This window comes from Oryza sativa, chromosome 7 (assembly GCF_034140825.1).
Source record: "Oryza sativa Japonica Group chromosome 7, ASM3414082v1".
NCBI classification, from domain to species: Eukaryota; Viridiplantae; Streptophyta; class Magnoliopsida; order Poales; family Poaceae; genus Oryza; species Oryza sativa.
This window is the reverse complement of record NC_089041.1, coordinates 1,127,865-1,148,791: the sequence shown is the minus strand read 5'-3', so window position 1 is coordinate 1,148,791 and position 20,927 is coordinate 1,127,865. Positions and strand designations below refer to the sequence as shown.

Genomic DNA, 20,927 nt, shown 5'->3' with positions numbered 1-20,927 from the left:
TCGCACCGAGATATGTCGTTGCACGGACAATTTAATCACCGGCCGGCTTTAGGAATGCACCTGATGGCTCTGACCATGGTGCTCTTGTCCTTCGCGGCATGCCGGTTTTGGGCGATGTGCTAGCGGCTGGTGGGCCTTCTTGAAAACGAAAGGGTAGATGACTATTTTTTAATATAAAATCCTCTAATTTTTTTGGAGTAGAACAGAGTCTCTTGGAGCAAAAAGTTGTTATTGTTATAGTTCCTTTCTTTATTTATTATTTTCCTCAATAATAACGTGTCACTGATTTATAAGTTCTTTTTATCTTTAAAAAAAAGATATGCCTACATATATCTAATACGATATGACCGATGACAGGTATAGCCGGTGAGCTGGCTATTCTATTTGTCAAAAATAAGTAAATATTGTAGATAATTTTGAACTATAATATAATTTTATTTTGATGATAGCCACGTAATAGCAGGGCCAACCTTGCTATTTTTTTTTTACATTGAGTAATTTGTATTGGTGGTACACAAAACTTATTAGGTGGGTGCAATTAAGTATATAAATTTATAAAATGCTCGTTTTAATACACGAACTTGTCTAATTCTTGCGAATGAGGATCAAAATAACTTGGCAATGCTAATTATACGAAACCGATGTTGATTAGGATGTGATGTGAATACGTGTAGTGAGTATGCATAAGATATGCAATATTTATAATTTGATCCTTACTTTATCCATGATGAATTTCATATATTTTTAACCCTTATATCATTGCTTGGTATTTTTAAAAATCTTTTTCTACAATCACTATATCCTATTCTATTTTTTTATTGAAGAGGTGTATATCTAATTACAACCTTCTTATATACTCCCTCTGTATTTTAATGTATGACGCCGTTGACTTTTTAACCAACGTTTGACTATTCGTCTTATTCAAACTTTTTATGCGAATATAAAAATACTTATATCATGCTTAAAAACATTTGATGATAAATCAAGTCACAATAAAATAAATGATAATTACATAAATTTTTTGAATAAGACGAAAGGTCAAACGTTTGTCAAAAAGTCAACAGCGTCATACATTAAAATATGGAGGGAGTATATGTTTACATAGTATCATAATCAGCCCCTAAATCAATAAGATTAGCCATGTAGTGTCATTTTCATCTTTCTCCGCACGTACCAGACAAGTTCATGCACCAAAATAAGCATTTTACAAATTCGTGTACCGGCGATGCAATTTACTCTTTACATTCATGACCCTACCCGGCTACTTGCAACGGATGTCAGCAACCCACAAATTTACAATCAGGTCTGTCATTGGATCACTACCACAATCAGGTCACTCATAGAGATTACAAAATTTACAATCGAAATCCCTAATTTTGGCATTTCTTTTTTTGCAAATCAATACCTATCAGTTTTTGTTTTTTTTTTAGAACTAGGGCCAGAGAGCCCCCATTTCTCTTACTAGAAATGAGCATATCCTTACAAAGTCAGGGAAACAAAAACAAATACGAGGAAAGAAAGCTAAAGAGCTTATCCAGATGCCTCACAGGGCTCGATGGCTGAACACGAATAACATCATTCGGTCATCAAAAGGATAAAACAGATCACAAAAAACTAATAACATCTTCATCCTTCTATCCTCCAGATTCCAGGTCTCCATCCATGTCTTGAGCAGAAGATGTCACTTGCCACCTGTCTTATAAGTCTGGCTCCCAACTGCAGTCTTCTTCGATTTGCTTCCAACTTCTGCAAAGATGCCCAGGAATCCACCCAGGAACAAGCCATAAAGACCAAATCAGTAGGATCTCTTGGAAATTTATTTTCAAAACAAGCTTTATTCTTGGACTTCCAAATTGTCCAAATGATTGCAGCTAAACCAATCACAATCAAGTGTTTCATGTTTTTATCATGTCTATCCAGCCAATGTCCAAAAATATCCTGATGATTCAAAGTAGGCAGTATATCCAAAGCACAACACATGATATTCCAGAGAAGTTTGGCCAAAGGGCATTCAAAAAACAAGTGCTGTATATCCTCTTTTTTATCACAAAATTGACACTTTTCATTCCCCTTTCTCCAACCTTTTTTATACAAGTTTTCCTTAGTGAGAATTTTGTTTTTAACAAACAGCCAAATAAAGACTCTAATTTTCAGAGGAATCTTAAATTTCCATATTTTCTTTTGAGGGAAAGACACCTGATGCATTTTAAGGGCTTTGTAAAACGATTTCACAGAAAAAATTCCATCCTTTGTCAAATTCCAATAGATTTTATCTTCAGAGTCATCCTGTAAGTTCAGACTTTCCAGACTGTTTTTGATTCTCACCCAATCTCTCAGTTTATCTCCCTCTAGATCTCTTCTGAATTTGATGCATTGCAAGCCTTTCATTTTCACCTTTGCAATTGTCACATGTTTGGTCAAAGCTATATTGTACAGATTTGGAAACTGAATGTTAAGGGGTTTTCCACCTATTCAGCTGTCCTCCCAAAACAAAGTTCTTTTCCCATTCCCCACTTTTTTTGAACAAAATTTAAAAAAATCATCCTTTACTTCCATCAACCCATGCCAGAAATGAGAGTTACCCTGTTTAAAGTTTACCTCAGACATAGTTTTATTTTTCAAATATTTCCCCCTAAGAATCTCCTGCCACCAACCTTCTTTGTTTTCCAAATTCCAAATCCATTTCCCCAACAAGGCCTTATTCATAATGTCCAGGTCCAGAACACCTAAACCTCCTTGATCTCTAGGTGAACAAATAATGGGCCATTGCACTAAATGATATTTTCTGATGCCTTGGTCCTCCTGCCACAAAAACCTCCTCCTGAAGAAGTCCATTTTTTCTTTCACTCCTTTGGGTAACTTGAAAAATGAGATCATATACATGGGAACACTGCTTAAACTAGAATTGATCAAAATTAATCTTCCCCCTATTGACTATCAGTTTTGGTTTTTACATAGCTCTCATAGATCGATGGCTGCGCGGAGTGGGCGCTTTCTCTTCCATCCTCTTGTTCTCCCGCCGCCGCCGCCACCACCAGCCACCGCGCCGTTTCCGCCGCCGCACCAGAGCTGAGCTCGGCGATGCCACAACCTTTCACAATGACACGGCCAATGAGTCCGCCTGCACCCTGCCATCTCTCTTCCCATCTTCTTCAAGCAGAGGTAGGCGACACCATGGCCGGACTGCCACAGCACCTCATGCGTGGACGACGACGACGACGATCCATCGTACGCCGCCTCATGGCGGCACAGGCGATCGATGGCGTTGGGCAGCAGAAGCTCCTCCACCAACATTCCTGTGCACGGCTTGCTCTTCCCTCCCGTCGATTGCTTCGACAGCAACGCTCCGGGCTCTGGGCGGCAGCTCCTCCAGCCAAGCGTGCGGCCCGATCACGGCCGTTAGCTGCAGCAGGGGTGTCCTCCTATCGCCATGACCAGATGATGATGATGATGAAGAAGACGATGATGGCTTCTGCCATGCAGAGATATACCGCCGTACGACCAATTTGATCACCGGCTCCGGGTATCTACCATGGTGATTGTGTCCTTGGCAGCATGCGGAGTTTGGGCGAGCATGGTGAGTCTCTGAATGGTGGGTCCTCCTCGAGTACTCTGGATCGGTAGAATCAACAAAGGGGAAGCAGTACAAGGCTCGATGGTGCACCTGAGTGAGCTCCTGCTTTGCAGCTTCAGCAACAGGCTTGAAATTGGGTGGTAACAACTCCAAGCACCTGGCCACAATCCCGGTCACGTTCGTGCTTGCTGCCAAACGTAGTAGAATTCCGAAAATGAAGTTCTTCTCCGGCCTCTCATGGTTCTGGTACCAAAGCAACACCCCGGCTTCTAGTCCTCGCTCTGCGAAACTCATTGGCCATGCTGCTAGGTAGTGCTGATTTCCTTGAGAAATTTCATACCGTAGAGCTTTGCCTGCAAGAAGGTGCCCGGTAAGAGGATCAACGAGCATGTAGTTGATCCTCCTGCCTATGCTACCGAATTCCATGAATCTCAGGAACTCGCTGGCACCATCAGCGAGCCTTTCAAACTTCTGAATGGTTGAAGTGGTGATCAGGCTATCAACTTTCTTCTGTCCAGTGAAAGATGATAAGAATGATCTTGTGGCATGGGCGATCCGTTTAGGGAAGGCGCACTGCCTGACCTCCTGCTCCATCTCATCATCTTCCATGGCACGACGCTTGCATCTTTCCATGACTTGGCTGCACTCATCAGATGTGCGCTTCAGCTTCTTCCTCCAACGCAGGAGTGAGGCGTCTGTGACCGGAGGCCACCTGCTGGATATCTCCAGGGCTGCCTCCATTCTGATGCGTGCCATCTCCAGCCTCTCCATGCCATCTTCCTCGTTTAATTTCCGTTTATGCTTGTTGATGAAGAAGGTGGAGACCCTGCTCACAGCCTCGCTGATTACCGCGGAAACAACTACTTCAGACATCAGGATGTTCTTGTTGATAAACCCCTTCCTGCTTGTAAAAGTGGAACGAAAGGTCTAGTTAGAACTGTTCATGACAGATCTAGAGAAACAGAGGTGTACAAGAACTTAGAACAAAATGTACTCACCTCACCAAGCTGCTTCAAACTAATGCTTTAAACATACTGCGGTTGTGACTTGTGAAGAGCATACATCTGTGTGGTGAAGAGGGGATTCAATTGATTCACAATGGCAGGGGGACTTGTCATCCGGTAGCAGGATGACAAGTCTTCCCTCAATACCGCCTGTATTTCTCCAAATACTCCCTGTAACTGAACCAACTTTGGAATAATACATATGTTCAGGCCGATAAAATTTCTTTCCATACTCGTTTCAAAATAATTAAAAGAAAAAAAAGACAAATCTTCTTCTGTGGAAGGATCCATCAAATATAAAATGAATTAACTGAGGAAAATAAAAGTCTAAGATTGAAAGATAGATTCTGGTGACAAACTGATTGGTCTCAATCACAGCTAGTTGGTCAGAAGAAATAAGTCCATGACTGACTTCGTGGAGAAAAAGGTTAGCAAAGCAAAATTGTGTTTTCTCAGAAGTTAAGTGGGTCATGTTGGATGTATGGTCTAATTAACATAGCACAAGGTGAGAAGTGAGAACACATCACTTTTTAGACTCTAATTAACATAGTCTCCGTATGATTTGTCAAGCAAGAAAACTGCCCTCTATGACCGTCCAATCTCATTGCAAGGCTAGCCAAAGATAAATCCTCCACGCCTCTGCAATTAGGACAATTTAAAGTAACTACTCGTCACTGCAATCAGTTTCGGGTACTAGTCTTGACTCTTGTGTGGTCGAACAGATCTTTTGCCAATTCTCACTGAACTTATCTTTCCCCTAAAAAGAACAGTAACCCATTGCCTAAATCTGTTTTGCAGGTTGTGTACAGATCGATAGCCCTGATGCAGCGCTGGAGGGTGCTCCAAACAAGAAAAGACTGCGCCCTGCTAGAGCTGGACAACGTTTTTAAGAAGCTGATGGATAAGATGTACAGGCTGTGTCTAGTTTCTTCCAAAGTTGAAAGTTTGGATTGAAATTGGTACGATGTGACTGAAAAGTTGTGTGTGTATGACAGGTTGATGTAATGGAAAAAGTTGGAAGTTTGGATTCAAAGTTTGGATCTAAACACAGCCACAGCTTTGGCCTGGAGATGCCCTGCCCTCCGTCCCTAAATATTTAACGCCGTTAACTTTTTAAACATGTTTGACTGTTCGTCTTATTAAAAAAATTAAGTACTTATTAATTCTTTTCTTATCATTTGATTCATTGTTAAATATACTTTTATGTATACATATAGTTTTATATATTTTACAAAAGTTTTTAAATAAGACAAACGATCAAACATGTTTAAAAAAGTCACGGCATCAAATATTTAGGGACGGAGAGAGTATTAGGGAAGATGGGTGTGTGGGGGTGTTTTTGGCTGGTTTACTCTCTGTTCTCCCTTCCTGGAGATGGGCAAAGGGCACTGAAAGCTGACGATCCCAGTGGTTTACCATGTTTCCGATCTGGTAGTTTTATTTTTCTGTTGTGTAAGATTCTTTCAGTAAGTTTGAGGCTTTCTTTCAAAAAACAGGGTAATGAAATTACCTGCAGTTTTTTTTTAAAAAAGAACAGTAACCAAACTGCACAGAACAGGTCGCGACAAGCAGCAGTGAAATTGAATGCGAGCAAAATGTCGTACATATCTGGGATGGAGCGTATCTGGGATGGAGCGAATTAACGCGAACACCATATTACATAAAATGGCAGATGGCATTTACTAGGAACTGTCTTTTGTCCGTACAACTAAGTAACATAGGAATGCGATGCAATAGTGGTGTGGCGTCTTGTAAATAGGTGGTGGCTGCGAAGCCTCGCCATCTCTGTGCATTCTTCAAATTCTCAATATACTACGGTCGGCGTGCCGACCCGGCGAATGCGATGCAATAATCTACCGTACAAAATGTACCAACCTCATCAAGCTGGTTGAAACTAGTGCTTAGAATATACTGTAATTGTGCCTTAACCAAAAGTTTAAGATTGAACGATATATTCTGCCATTCTGGTGACAAACTGATTACTCTCAATCACAGACTAATCAGTCAGAAGAAATAAGGAACACAGGGCTTAACCAACCTCAAGCTTTGCAACTGGGCTAAGTAAAAATACTGAAATTATTTTAAACAATAAGGGAATACCTGTCTGCTTGTCTGCTTGATGATTAAAATTGTTTGGCTTGACATGTCCACCTTCCTCACTCACCCATTCACAGACCCAGCAATCAACTTGTTCTCCTTCTTGCAACTTTTTTGTGTTTCCCTTTGTTTCTGTGTTTCAGTAGACGATGAAGTCAGAATAAATATGCATGTGTTTTAATGTTTCATTTCGGAATCATCCTAAATACATATAATCTGAAATGTAAACCGCCCCGAGGATACCACTGTATGAAAATTACTGATATGCAAATTACAATTTTTTTACAAAAAATAAAGTGAATGGGAATATGAAATAGCAGGAAATAGGGTAAGTACAAAATTTTGTCATCACCTTCAATCATGGTAAACGCATGCGAATTCAAATAAAATATGTCACGCCCAATGAGTGAGGATGTACATTAGATTGATAGAGTATGAACATCATATTATCACCATTCACCAACATAAGTGATCAGCTGGACAAACAATAGCATATGGAGACATGGAGCACACATTACAGATCAACACACTCCTAAGGACTTCTAAATTTAACTACCTACAATTCACTTTTCACCCTATAATATTACATTTCCATTCTTCTTAATTCTCCCTGTCTCCTTAACCAGTCTCTGTAAATGATCTAAAATTTCAGACGCAATAGTGGAGATGCTAACTCTGTTTCCTTTTCTTTCTGAATCCAATCAAGGATAGAGCCCTGCAGCTGGACAGGCGCATGAGCAGCCCAGAGGTTAAGGAAGTCACAGATGAAGTCACAGGTCACAACTGTGCGCCTCTGCGTTCTCTGATCCATTCCACGCAGCAGCTTTGCTTTCTTGGCTCCTCGAATGGTTCTCCGTGTGCTCGTCATGTTCATGGTTGCCTTCACAACCTCAAGATATGCACCGCCATGTTTAGACTTCCAAAGCATCTGGTACACTCTAGCTTTTGCATTCTGATGAAAACAATCTACAGCCTTTGGCAGCATGATCTGTTCCATTTGTTGTAAGGCAATGTTTGTGTGCAAGCAATGTTGCTCATTAGCATTAATCACCTCTACCACAGAACTCTCGACTGTTGGGAATAGGTCTCCTGAAGAGCCATGCGGCATATAGATAATGTTAACTTTCAGGTGCGGAACTTCTTTGATAGAAGGTTTGCCCTCGACGATCGTTCCGCATTCTCCAAACCCACGCAGTGAAACTTCGCACTTCAAACTCACTTCAATAATTGGTTCTAGAGAAACGTTTTGTAATCCTATCTTGTCCGTGTTTCCACTGCCACGTACCTTCGCACCATGATGCTTGCAACACAGTGGGTTTGGGCGAAACCATTCAATAGCTATACTATGAATGTTGTACCAATGGTTTGAATGAGCCTGTGGCACCCAGGAGAAGTCTTGTGTAGGTAGCAGAGTAAGTTGCTTTCTAACATTTTCAGTTGTAGACTTGAAATGAGGGGTAAACAACTGCAAGCCCTTAATTATAGTGCCAACTATGTTTGTACTCTCCGAAAGTTGTAGCAGCATACCCAAAATAAAGTTACCCTCAGATGCAGTGCCATCACTGTAAACAAATAACAACATAGCTTGTACTCCCCTCTCCGCTATGTTATTGGGTTGTATCCAAAACAAAAGCTGCCTGTTTCCCTGCACTATGTACTCTAGAGTTTCACCTGCAAGAAGATGCCCAATAAGAGGGTCGAAGAACAAGTAATGACGTGGTGTGCCTCCATACTCCACAGATCTCAGAAAGTCATTAGCTCCATCTGCAAACCACTCAAATCTTCGAACAACTGATCTACTCGGCTCGTCTATATTGCCATGGAAGATGGATGATATCAGTGACTTGGTGGCATGCGCAATTCGCCTAGGAAAGAAGGAATTCCTTGCTACTTGTTCGGCCTCTTGTTCTTCCTGGACACGCTGCCTGCACATGCGTATTGTGTCATCGCACTCTTCAGTAGCACGCTTCAGCTTCTTCTGCCAACGTAGCAATGGGCCACTAGTGATCTGCCACTTATTGGATGTCTCCAATGCGAAGTCCAACTTGATTTGTGCCATCTCCAGCCTCTCCAGGTTATCCTGTGCACTTGATTTTCGCTCACACCTATCAATAAACCCGGATACGATCTTGTTAACCGTCTCGTGAACGATAGCAGAACCGACCACCTCTTCCATCTTCAATAATCTCTCCCTGATCTGCGCCGAGCAAGATACATCAATAGATCGATCAGGATGCCCAAATAAAACAAAAAATAGATAAGTGAATTCCTGAAAACTAATAATGCGTTGAAGTATGTGAAAACGGTAAACCGAAACCTTCTGAGAGGTGCACCAGAGAGTACCCAGCACACGATAACTAGATTGAATGAATGCTGAGCCTGAGCATGAATGCCATGTCTTTAGTGGAGAAAAATCGAGTAAATCAAAGTTGGTTGTATTGGAAGTTAGATAACCTTTTTTTTAGCCGGGTTGGCCATAAGAAGAGGCCAACCAAATCTTATTAAGATTATGAGAGCACCTTGACATTAGGTAACCCTTGACATATGGTTCGAGAAGAACACCTTAATTACTATTACACTATGTGATTCTCCTAATTGGAACTATTATACTATGTGATTCTCCTAATTGGAAGCATTAGGAGAATCTGATGTCTTTTAATGCGTTTTTTTTGGGTTCTTCTTAGCCATGGTAAGGCGTGGTGCTATGTTTGGTGATCATTTTGCCAGTCTGTCTGGTGTCTGAACTTGTAAGCAGAGATGCGTTTGACAGGGGTTTGTTAGGGGGTAGCAACCTGAACTTTTGTTGTGAACCTTGTAATCGTATCGTTTTCATTAATGAAAGCGGGAGGGGCTTGACCTCTCTTTATCAAAAAACAAAAAACAAAAACTATGTGATTCTCCAGTTTTTTTTAATGAAAACGCAACGATTACAGAAGTTCCAGAGAAGTTCAGCACGAAGACAGAGGGAACAAAAGAAAAAAAAAACAGAGGACGATTCTCCAGTTGATTTATGCTCTCTTTCACTGACCAAACGCAAATTTTGTTATTAAGATAAGATTGAAGGCAACCAAACCAACAAGGATGGATGCTTCTGAATGCTGATTGAATCCTCGTCACTGCAACATTTTTTTTGTTTGGAAAAATCATCATCATCATCATCATCATCAATGCAATCACTTTCGGCGGCTACTCCTCTTGAGTCTTGACCGGTTGAATAGATCTCGCACAACAAACATGATATGCAGGGAGACCGAGCCTTACCTTGAGCTGGTGCGCCACGGCCGCCGAGGGGAAACCGAGGCCTCCTCCATCACCGGGACGCGCTCGCATATAGTGGCGCCCCGTGGAGACAGTAGTGGCAGTGGATCGCGCAAGGCAACGCCATTGCCGGACCTCACCTCCTTGCGCCGCCGGCGCGGCCTGCCATCTCGCGGATCGTCCGGCGGCGGGACTCCGCTTCAGTGACTTAGCTAAGGCAAGTCACAGCGTGACATACCATGTATCTCGGCCGTCCAAAACGAATCCAATGGAGATGGCGCTTGGTCCCGCACGCAGGCAAAAAAAATCTCCGTTTCGGCCTAACAGGAAGCCCGCACGCGCACAGGACGCGCTTAACCTCGCCCTCGTCCGCGTACACCGGCGCAGCCTGAGACGGACTCAACTTCGCCTCGCCCTCAGGTCCGCGTACGCCGGCGCTTCACCTCGCCCTCGTCCGGCCACCGCCACGAGTCAGCTGGGAGGCGCGTCGCTGCGACCGGAGAGGCACCAGGCCGCCCTGCCCTGCCGCCGCGACCGGGGGCGCGTGGAGGCGGCCGGCCGCCGGGCCTGACGGCGCGGTGGTGCAGGCGGGCAGCCGCGCAGCCCGAGCCCGGCGCGTGGAGGAGGCCGCGCTGCTCCTGCCGCGCCGCACGTCCCGATTTCGGCGGCCTCAACTCCACGATGGATTTCAGCGTCCGAGCCCGCATCCAGAGCCCGCACCAGTCGGCCGCCCACTTCGTCGCCGGCGAGAGGTGACACCGCCGCCCGGCTTCGTCCAGGGTAGGAGTCACTGCTGGTTGAGTTTGTGGAGAACGACGCACCTTTTCCTGTGCCCGCGAGGTGTTTGTGGAAATGCCCTGCCGTCTGGGATGATGCAGAGTCCTGATTGAAAGTGAATTGTTATTGTTTGGCTTTGTGAGATTAGAAGCAAATTGATTCTGTAATCTTGATTGAGATTGATTTGGTTGTATGACTCATATATGCTGTAATTTGAATGAATGAATGAATAAATCAGTAACTTCTGACGATGTTTTCTAAAAAATTTTGAGATGTTTGAGATGTTGCCCAGGTCCATGATTTGTTCAGGTTTAAAGTCTGGAATGGACTTATAGTATTGTCTGGTTTATACTGGACATGAGTTGTGCTGCCATTTCCTCCTTTTCGCTATCTCTGCTGTAAATTTTTAGTTCATGCTAGGTGGGAGGTTCCATGTCTTGTTATGATCAGTTGTCCTATGCAGCAATGTTGCTCTGAATCTCTCTCTCTGAAGATGCTGAATGGAGTGCCGTCGTTGCTGTAGTGCTATCGTGAAATTTCATGGTCAGTAGTTCCTGTGCATGGTCGCCCTGATCAATAGTGGGTAGGACATCTTTGGAGCTGTTTTTATGCGAGATTCCTGCAAAATTCCTAGTACGAATTCATGTGTTGCAAACAAGCCCGTATGTCTCCTTCATTTCTTGATACGATAGGGATGGATTGTGTTTTGGTTGACAAAATCCAAAGAGAGCAATTTTGTGAATGAAATGAGAATGCCAGAATGGGGCTGTTGCTTTGAGCGATCTGATATCCATCGTGGAGTTGAGGCCGCCGAAATCGGGACGTGCGGCGCCGCAGGAGCAGCACGACCTCCTCCACACGCCGGGCTCGGGCTGTGGGCCGCCCGCCTGCACCACCGCTCTGTCAGGCCCGGCGGCTGGCCGCCTCCATGCGCCCCCGGTCGCGGCGGCAGGGCAGGGCGGCCTGGCGCCTCCCCCGGTCGCGGCGGCGCCGGACGAGGGCGAGGTGAAGCGCCGGCGTACGCGGACTTGAGGGCGAGGCTAAGCGCGTGCGGGCTTCCTGTTAGGCTGAAACGGGGATTTTTTTTGCCTGCGTGCGGGTCCAAGCGCTACCTTCGTTGGATTCGTTTTGAACGGGCGAGATGCATCGTATGTCACGCTGTGACTTGCCTTAGCTAAGTCACCAGCTGAGTCCCCGGCGGCGGAGGGCGGAGGGCGGAGGCCATGGCGGTGGGTGAGGTGGTGGTGGTCGGGTTGTGCTTGTGCAGCCCAGTTGCAGTGAAAAACAAGGCCGAGCCCAAGTAAGGCCCACACTAGTTCAACTCGGCCCGCACATTTAATCATCAGAGCAATGCAACCCAGGGATGCAAGCGGTCCAACCCGCGAACCTGCTTATAGGTAAAATGAGTGAATAACCCGCGGGTTGACTTGTGGATTACCTAATAATTTGATATATAAATAGGTTTATGGGTTGATCCACTTGCTTCTCTACGACGCGGCAAAGCCGAGTCATGACGCGAAAACCTGCGGATTACCCTTTATTTAACATATAAGTAGGTTCGTGGGTTGCACCGCTTGCATCCCTAAATGTAATGCAGGGTTTTTCGCCAAAATTAGCCTTGCTAAATTTTGGCACACTTTGACGTTACCAGATTTTGGTAACGTTGGATGTATTCAGTTTGTGGTCCTGCCAAAATTTGATAGTGTTTGTATTAGGAGAAACTTTCGAAAATGCTAAATTTTGGTGAAGTGGCAATGTCAAGATTTGTTTAGTTTGTTATCCTACCAAAAAATTGATACTATCAAATATTGTGAGGGTTGAGATTGGCGGCGAAGTGAACAAGTCCGTAATGCAAAAAATAATCTTGTGCTTGTGTCCAAAATGGCAAAATGTTACTCAACTCACCAAGCTGGTTGAAACTTGAAACTAGTGCTTTCAATATACTGCAGCTTGACTTGGAGTGGTGAAGAGCGAAACAATTGTGTGCCGAAGGAGGAGTTTCAGCTCCTTCTCAATGTCAGTTGGAGATGTCAATTCGTATAAATGGAGTCCGGATTTCTATTCACTATCTGAAAAATGTCAATTTAACAGTGAAAAGTCTATAAGTAGCAACTGTACCAGAATCTGCTCTGCACACCGTCTGTATTTCTCCAAATACTCTTCAACTGAACCAAGTTTTTTAATAGATGGCACCGTTAACTTTTGGATACATATTTTACTATTCATCTTTTTTTTTTAAAAAAAAACGTAATTATAATCTAGTTTGGGCGTGGGAAACGGAGGCGGGAGCGGTGAACTCTGGGAGAGAGCCGGATTTGTTGGGCGTCGTCGTCGCAGGACAAGGAGGCGGCAGCGCGAGATGAGGAGGGCGTGCGTGGGGGACAGGTGCTCATCGGGATGCGGCGGAAGCAGCAGGACAGACGACGGCCTCGGCTCCTCTCCCGTCGCCCGTTGCCCGCAGCCTCCTCCGTCGCCGCCCGTCACACGCAGCCGCCTTCGCCCTCACCCACCGCTTGCCGCCCGCCCCGGCCACGGCTCCTCGCCCTTGCCCACCAGCCACCTCCTCTGTTCACCAAGAGAGAGAGAGGGGGGGCAGAGAAGGAGTTTTTATTTGTTTTTTCTGACTGTATCGCCACGTAGGCTGAAAACCGCTTCGAATCAAGTTAGGGTGGTAATTTATCCGGTTTGAAGAGTTTGGGATGCTAAATGTCCGGTATTATAGTTTAGGGGGATAAATCATACTACCGTAATAGTTCGCGGGGGTGGTAATTCGTACTTTTTCTTGGAAATTTCGGATCCAATTCAGGATTTTTCTTGGAAAGTTTCGGGAAGAAATTGGAATGGAATAATATAAACTAGCATGGTGGCCCGCGCAGATTGCGCGGCTAGCATCATTATATTTTCTCTCATATAATAGCATATATGTTTTCTCATTATATTATTCAAATATATTAAAATGACAACATAATTTTAAATTTTGCAATAACTTTACAAAACTACTAATGTGTAATATTCATATTATATTTTATATACGTGTTAGTTATTAATTATTTTTAATATCAAATTTTAATTATTTGTAAATTATATATATTCCTATATGGACTCTAGACTCGTCTTTTAATATTTCTTTTTTTTAATTCCGAATTTTCTGTAAATTGTATTTCTATATAGACTCCTCTTCTTCCAATATTATTTATTTTTATTTCTGAATTTTTATTATTTCTAATTGTATTTCTATGTGGACTCTAAACTCATATTTCAATATTCTTTAATTTTTAATTTCGAATTTCAGTCACTTCTAAATTGTATTCCTATATTGACTTTAAACTCTTCTTCCCATGTTTTTCTTAATTTCGAATTTTAGTTATTTGTGAATTATATTTTTATACGGACTCTAAACTCTACTTTTAATTTTAATTTTATTATGTTTATTCCAAATTTTAGTTAGTTTTAAATTCCTATATGAACTCTATACTCTACTTCTAATATTCCTTATTTTTTAATTCCGAATTTCTATTATTTCCTAATTGTATTTCTTTATGCTCTACTTCTTATATTCCTTATTTTTAATTCCAAATTTCAGTTATTTTCTAATTGTATTTCTATATGGACTCTAGTCACCTCTTCTAATATTCCTTATTTTTTAATTCCGAATTTCAACTATGTCTAAATTGTATTTCTATATGGACTCTAGTCTCCTCTTCTAATATTTCTTATTTCTTAATTCTGAATTTCAACTATATCTGAATTGTATTTCTATATGGACTCTAGTCTCCTCTTCTAATAATCCTTATTTTTTAATTACGAATTTCAGCTATTTCTAAATTGTATTTTTATATGAACTCTGCTTATTTTTTCTCCGATTAATGTGAGAATTTTTAGGCCTTGAGAGCGAACATGTTGGCTTCTTTTTCTATGGATGATATATAATAGATAGATTCATATAGACGAAAGGGTTATCTATTGATGCTAGATGACAGGGACAGAGGAAGAGGGAAACCCATTAAAGCATCTCCAATAGCATCTTCATTCCACTCTCCAAACCAAAATTTAGCTATTTTGAACAAAAATCGCACTCCAAGAGTCTCTCTATCCCACTCTCCAAGCCATCCGGATGACCAAGTTCCTTTCCTCACTAGCCAAACTTGGCCAACCTACTCCCCTTACCATTCACTTGCTATATGTGGGTCCCACCACCTTCTGTACTACTCCCTCCGTTTCAAAATGTTTGACACCGTTGACTTTTTAGCACATGTTTGACCGTTCGTCTTATTCAAAAACTTTTGTGAAATATGTAAAATTATGTGCCTACATAAAAATATATTTAACAATGAATCAAATGATAGGAAAAGATTTAATAATTACTTAAATTTTTTGAATAAGACGAACGGTCAAACATGTGCTAAAAAGTCAACGGCGTCAAACATTTCGAAACGGAGGGAGTAGTATTTTCCTCTGTTCAGACTTCAGAGCCGATGGTGGAGCCGCATCCAAGAAAAAGGGGTTCGGGGTCGACGAGGGGGAGGGTGCTCCGGTGGTCGACAGGCTCGGCGAAGGGGTGGACAAGGACAGCGGCGTCGCGGCGAAGCCGGTGAGGGCGGCGCCGAGGCGAGGCGACGTCCCGAGCGGCGGTGACAGTGGAGAGAGAGAGAGAGAGAGAGGAGTGGCGGGAGCTCGGTTCCGAGCGGGTGGCGGCGTCCCGAGCGGCGGCGACGGCGGAGAGAGAGAGGAGCGGCGCGAGCTCGGTTCCGAGGGGGTGGTGGCGTCCCAAGCGGCAGCGACGGGCGACCTAGCACGCCGGCAACGGCGGAGAGAGAGAGGAGCAGCGAGAGCTCGGCGGCGACGAGCGACGGCGGCGGCATGGATTCGGGGGCCACACGGCCTCCGCACCCCTGGGTCATCGTCGAGGCCACCGTTGCCGAGGTCGTCGTCGCAAGCCGCTGCCACCGCCGTCGTCTACGCCGTCTCCCCGAATCCACGCCGCCCGCCGTTGCCCCCACGTTGTCTCCGATGGTGTGGAGTGAGTGGAGAGAGAGGGGAGAAGAAAAGAAAAGGTAGAGAGGAGGGGTGAAGAAGAAGGGTAAGGTGGCTGACATATGGGACCCTCTGTCATAGAGTTAAAATGGAGAGCGTAGATGGAGAGGCTGTTGAAGTAGGTAAGGAGTTTGACTTGCTAAATCAGATAGAGAGTTGGCTATGTGGGTGTTTAGAGAGTCTAATTTGGAGGGACTGTTGGAGATGCTCACCGGCCGTAGTATCCGTCCCCAATGCCCAATTCCCCCCACCATTGCCGACTCTCTTCCTCGCTTCCGGCCGACGGCCGCACTTCCCATCTCCGCCTCCCCTAGTTGGCTACTCCTCCCAGCCTGCCTCCGATCCACCGGATGGCGTGCTCGTCGCTCCAGGCCGCCGGCGGCAACTATGGTCCATGGACTGTGGCAGCTCGACCTCAGTCAGATCCATGGCGAGGTGGCCCTCAACTTCAGGCGGTCGGCATTGCTCCACCTTGCAGATCCAAGTGCTGTGGACCACTGCTTTTTTCTTCCCTATGGAGCACCCGTTCCTTGTACAAGGGGTGCTGACATCATGCGAGGTCATTCCTCGTTCGTCTTCTCCACCACGCTGTGCATAAGAGTCTACATGAATGGTATCCGATGCAAGGCCACTCGTTGTCGCCTGGGCAACGCGTCACTGGGAAAATGTCAAAAAGGCCGTGGCAGATGAAAACGATCTGGATGGAGATGTGATGCCGATTCATCAGTTTTTCAGGCTTTGAATCATGAAACTAGCTGCAATTTTCCTATACGTGAAGGACTGGATTGGCAAAATGTGGAAAATTCATGGCAGGTGAAAACGATATGGATGGAGATATGCCGTAAATTTCTCCCATTTAAGCCCTTCTCGGGACACTCCGAACCTTCAATTTTTCTTAGCAACACTTTTCGTCTGATCAGTAACACCGACGTAACAAGGTGCCCCCCCCCCCCCCCCCCCCGCCTTTGCTCTCTTCGTGTTTCATGCCATACAATTCGTTGGTCTTATGTCAATCTTTACTTATTGGATGCTAGCATGACTATCGTGCGAACAATTGATAAACACTTGGGTAGAATTAAGTGCTATTTTTACTTACACTTCCTCTTCGTCTTTCCAAGATGATAGCTCGATCGCCTGCCTTTCTGGGATGATAGTTCGCCTTTCTTTCTTCTTCTTTTTTTTTCTTTCATAATAGACAGATAACAAGCAGCTCGTTTTGCAGTGAAATAGCAATCGACTTCAACTGTCATTGCACCGTATGTAGTCCAGCTTCATGCCAATTTGTCCCAAAATATGCTATTTTTCACTCACTTTTTTCTCTCCAGGAAACATGTTTGTCCCACATACTGATGGCATCCTCTTTTAGGGCCTGTTCACTTTGGTGCCATTTTCAACCTTACCAAATTTTGGTAAAGTTGCCAAAAAAAATTAGCTACATTTAGTTTGCTGCCAAATTTTGGTAACTATATAAGAAATCCTGCCAAAATTTTGGCAAGTTACCAAAATTTTGGCATAGTTGCCAAAATTTTGGCAATGCCAAAATTTGGTAAGGTTTTTTTTGGCAGCAAAGTGAACAGGCCCTTAGTTCTTTCAGCTAGCAAAGATCCCTCATAAGGGTACAAGCAAGCAGCACATGGAACTGGGTATGTTTATACCGTGCACCTTGGTGTTGTTATTACTGTCATATGGAGCTGGAGGCATCAAGGGCGGCGCATCAACGCAAGATGGGGACGTCAATGGCACGGACTTGGCCTCGCTCCTAGATTTCAAGCGAGCGATCACGAACGATCCTTTCGGAGCCATGAGCTCGTGGAACACCAACACACACTTGTGCCGGTGGAAGGGCGTCACATGCGACCAGCGGGCGCATCGCGTCGTGGCACTGGACCTCGTTGGGCAAACATTGACCGGGCAGATCTCCCATTCCCTTGGAAACATGTCGTACCTCACTTCTCTGAGCCTCCCCGACAACTTGCTCTCCGGCCGAGTGCCACCTCAGCTTGGCAACCTGCGGAAGCTGGTGTTTCTTGACCTGAGTGGCAACTCGTTGCAGGGTATTATTCCGGAGGCACTCATAAACTGCACCAGATTGAGGACGTTGGACGTTTCAAGGAACCATCTAGTTGGTGATATCACTCCCAACATAGCCCTCCTCTCCAACCTGCGAAATATGCGGCTTCACTCCAACAACCTCACTGGGATCATCCCACCAGAAATAGGGAACATCACTTCGCTCAATACTGTCATTCTTCAAGGCAACATGCTCGAGGGATCCATTCCTGAGGAGCTTGGGAAGCTGTCCAACATGTCCTACTTGTTGCTAGGTGGAAATCGGCTGTCAGGCAGGATCCCGGAGGTGCTCTTCAATCTGTCACACATCCAAGAAATAGCACTACCACTTAATATGCTGCATGGTCCATTGCCATCTGACCTTGGCAACTTCATTCCTAACCTTCAGCAACTTTACTTGGGTGGTAACATGTTGGGAGGTCATATCCCTGATTCATTGGGCAATGCAACTGAACTGCAGTGGCTAGACCTATCATATAACCAAGGGTTTACTGGCCGAATCCCTCCTTCTCTTGGTAAACTCCGGAAGATCGAAAAGCTTGGTCTTGACATGAACAATCTTGAAGCAAGAGACAGTTGGGGATGGGAATTCCTAGATGCATTGAGCAACTGCACGCGTCTTAAGATGCTCTCACTGCACCAAAATCTACTGCAAGGTGTCCTGCCGAATTCTGTTGGCAACCTCTCCTCTAGCATGGACAACCTTGTGTTGAGTAACAACATGCTTTCAGGGTTAGTGCCCTCGAGCATAGGAAATCTTCATAGGTTAACTAAGTTTGGATTGGATTTCAACAGTTTTACTGGTCCGATTGAAGGGTGGATTGGAAGCATGGTAAATTTACAGGCTTTATACCTAGACAGCAACAACTTCACTGGGAACATTCCAGATGCCATTGGCAACACCTCCCAGATGTCAGAATTGTTTCTTTCAAACAATCAATTCCATGGTCTCATACCATCCAGCCTAGGAAAACTTCGACAGCTCTCAAAGTTAGACCTCAGTTATAACAATCTTGAAGGCAACATACCTAAAGAGGTCTTCACAGTACCCACAATTGTCCAATGTGGATTATCCCACAATAATTTGCAAGGCCTGATCCCTTCTTTAAGTAGCCTTCAACAGCTTAGCTATCTTGATCTTTCATCAAATAACCTTACTGGGGAAATTCCTCCTACTTTGGGCACATGTCAGCAATTAGAAACCATCAACATGGGGCAAAACTTCCTCTCAGGAAGCATTCCCACATCTTTGGGAAACCTTAGCATCCTAACTTTGTTCAATCTTTCACATAACAATTTGACAGGATCTATCCCAATTGCTCTAAGCAAACTACAGTTTCTCACCCAGTTGGATTTATCAGATAATCATCTTGAAGGTCAAGTGCCAACAGATGGGGTATTCAGAAATGCTACGGCCATCTCACTTGAAGGCAACCGACAGCTTTGTGGAGGAGTACTGGAGTTACATATGCCTTCATGCCCCACTGTTTATAAAAGTAAAACTGGACGACGACATTTTTTGGTCAAGGTATTGGTCCCTACATTAGGCATTTTATGTCTCATATTTCTGGCCTACCTTGCAATTTTCAGAAAGAAGATGTTCAGAAAGCAGTTACCATTGCTGCCTTCTAGTGATCAGTTTGCTATAGTTTCTTTTAAAGATCTAGCTCAAGCTACAGAGAACTTCGCAGAAAGTAATCTGATTGGGAGAGGAAGCTACGGTTCAGTGTACAAAGGAACGCTAACCCAAGAAAACATGGTTGTCGCTGTGAAAGTTTTTCATCTTGATATGCAAGGTGCAGATAGAAGTTTCATGACAGAATGCAAAGCTTTGAGGAGCATTCGGCACCGGAATCTACTTCCAGTTCTAACTTCATGCTCAACAATTGATAATGTAGGCAATGATTTCAAGGCTCTAGTGTATAAGTTCATGCCCAATGGCAACTTGGATACTTGGCTGCACCCCGCAAGTGGTACAAATGCTTCAAATCAACTGAGCCTGTCCCAAAGAATAAAAATAGCTGTTGACATAGCAGATGCATTGCAATATTTACACCATGACTGTGAGAATCCTATAATACACTGTGATCTAAAGCCAAGTAATGTCCTCCTAGATGATGATATGACTGCTCATTTGGGAGATTTTGGCATAGCACATTTCTACCTCAAATCCAAGTCACCTGCCGTTGGAGATTCGAGCTCAATCTGTTCGATCGGTTTGAAAGGAACTATAGGGTATATTGCCCCAGGTATGTTTCTCTAGCTGTAACTTTGTCACTTATGTGACAGACAACTGATTATTTACATGAACTCTTACCTTACCTTGCACATTTCACATGAACTCAGAATATGCTGGAGGAGGATTCCTCTCAACCTCTGGAGATGTATACAGCTTTGGCGTAGTACTATTGGAGTTGCTAACAGGGAAAAGGCCTACTGATCCTCTGTTCTGCAATGGACTTAGCATCGTCAGTTTCGTCGAGAGGAACTATCCAGATGTGATAGATCATATCATTGATACTTACCTCCGAAAAGATCTCAAGGAGCTTGCTCCAGCGATGTTGGACGAAGAGAAGGCAGCATACCAGTTGCTGTTGGACATGCTTGGAGTGGCACTTTCCTGCACACGCCAGAATCCCAGTGAACGAATGAACATGAGAGAGGCAGCAACAAAGCTGCAAGTGATCAACATATCGTATATATCTGGAATGTAGAGCTAAGTATACTATACACTTCATTAGTGCGCGTACCACAGTGTATAAAATGGCAGGTGGCATTTACAAGTAACTGTCTTTTGTTATCCATACATTTGATTATAAGGGCAATGCAAGTACAAAATTTACTCATCTGTAGACGCGGGCAGTCTCCCCGTAGCTGCTGTAGCCTGTTTTGGAGGAGTTTGGTGTAGAATGTAATCTCTGTAGCTTGATTCAAAAAAAAAATGTAATCTCTGTAGCTTGTAACTCTCTTGCCGAAAAATCTTAATAAACTTTGGCTGGCATACGCCAGCCTGCGAAAAAGCAAAATGTACTCACCTCACCAAGCTGGTTGAAAATAGTGCTCTAAACAAACTGCAATTGTGACTGGTGAAGAGGGTTAGAGGGAGGTTCAGT

At 44.1% G+C, this 20,927-nt stretch overlaps 3 protein-coding genes across 5 annotated transcripts; 1 reads left to right on the top strand and 2 right to left on the bottom strand.

The window, feature by feature from the left end:
* Positions 1-1,186: 1,186 nt before the first annotated feature.
* LOC107281522 (uncharacterized) lies at positions 1,187-4,716 on the bottom strand. The gene is made up of 2 exons (XM_015790141.3): positions 4,573-4,716; positions 1,187-4,475 (listed from the first exon to the last, which is right to left on the bottom strand). The coding sequence occupies exon 2, from the start codon at positions 4,445-4,447 to the stop codon at positions 3,239-3,241; it is 1,209 nt and encodes a 402-aa protein (XP_015645627.1). The 5' UTR covers positions 4,448-4,475; positions 4,573-4,716; the 3' UTR covers positions 1,187-3,238.
* A 2,314-nt stretch (positions 4,717-7,030) lies between these two features.
* On the bottom strand, positions 7,031-10,143 carry LOC4342286 (uncharacterized). The gene is made up of 2 exons (XM_015790199.3): positions 9,937-10,143; positions 7,031-8,872 (listed from the first exon to the last, which is right to left on the bottom strand). The coding sequence occupies exons 1-2, from the start codon at positions 10,003-10,005 to the stop codon at positions 7,316-7,318; spliced, it is 1,626 nt and encodes a 541-aa protein (XP_015645685.1). The 5' UTR covers positions 10,006-10,143; the 3' UTR covers positions 7,031-7,315.
* Positions 10,144-15,194: 5,051 nt separating this feature from the next.
* LOC4342285 (receptor kinase-like protein Xa21) lies at positions 15,195-20,838 on the top strand. 3 transcript variants are annotated; one of them, XM_066312799.1, is made up of 3 exons: positions 15,195-16,682; positions 17,111-20,063; positions 20,161-20,838. In XM_066312799.1, exons 2-3 carry the CDS (start codon positions 17,378-17,380, stop codon positions 20,526-20,528), a joined length of 3,054 nt encoding a protein of 1,017 aa, XP_066168896.1. In that variant the 5' UTR covers positions 15,195-16,682; positions 17,111-17,377; the 3' UTR covers positions 20,529-20,838. The 3 variants fall into 3 exon arrangements, with proteins under 3 accessions (XP_066168896.1, XP_066168897.1, XP_015645195.1); XM_066312800.1 differs by lacking the exon at positions 15,195-16,682 and adding an exon at positions 16,706-17,000; XM_015789709.3 differs by lacking the exon at positions 15,195-16,682 and having other exon boundaries at positions 16,706-20,063.
* Positions 20,839-20,927: the final 89 nt, after the last annotated feature.

What these genes read in the sequence shown, in the direction of transcription:
- LOC107281522 (XM_015790141.3), bottom strand. Translation starts at nt 4,447, where the DNA reads ATGTCTGAAGTAGTTGTTTCCGCGGTAATCAGCGAGGCTGTGAGCAGG.
- LOC4342285 (XM_066312799.1), top strand. Translation starts at nt 17,378, where the DNA reads ATGGAACTGGGTATGTTTATACCGTGCACCTTGGTGTTGTTATTACTG. An exon ending in TATAGGGTATATTGCCCCAG is followed by an intron (nt 20,064 to 20,160) that starts GTATGTTTCTCT and finishes ACATGAACTCAG; the next exon opens with AATATGCTGGAGGAGGATTC.
- LOC4342286 (XM_015790199.3), bottom strand. Translation starts at nt 10,005, where the DNA reads ATGCGAGCGCGTCCCGGTGATGGAGGAGGCCTCGGTTTCCCCTCGGCG. An exon ending in CCGTGGCGCACCAGCTCAAG is followed by an intron (nt 8,873 to 9,936) that starts GTAAGGCTCGGT and finishes TGCTCGGCGCAG; the next exon opens with ATCAGGGAGAGATTATTGAA.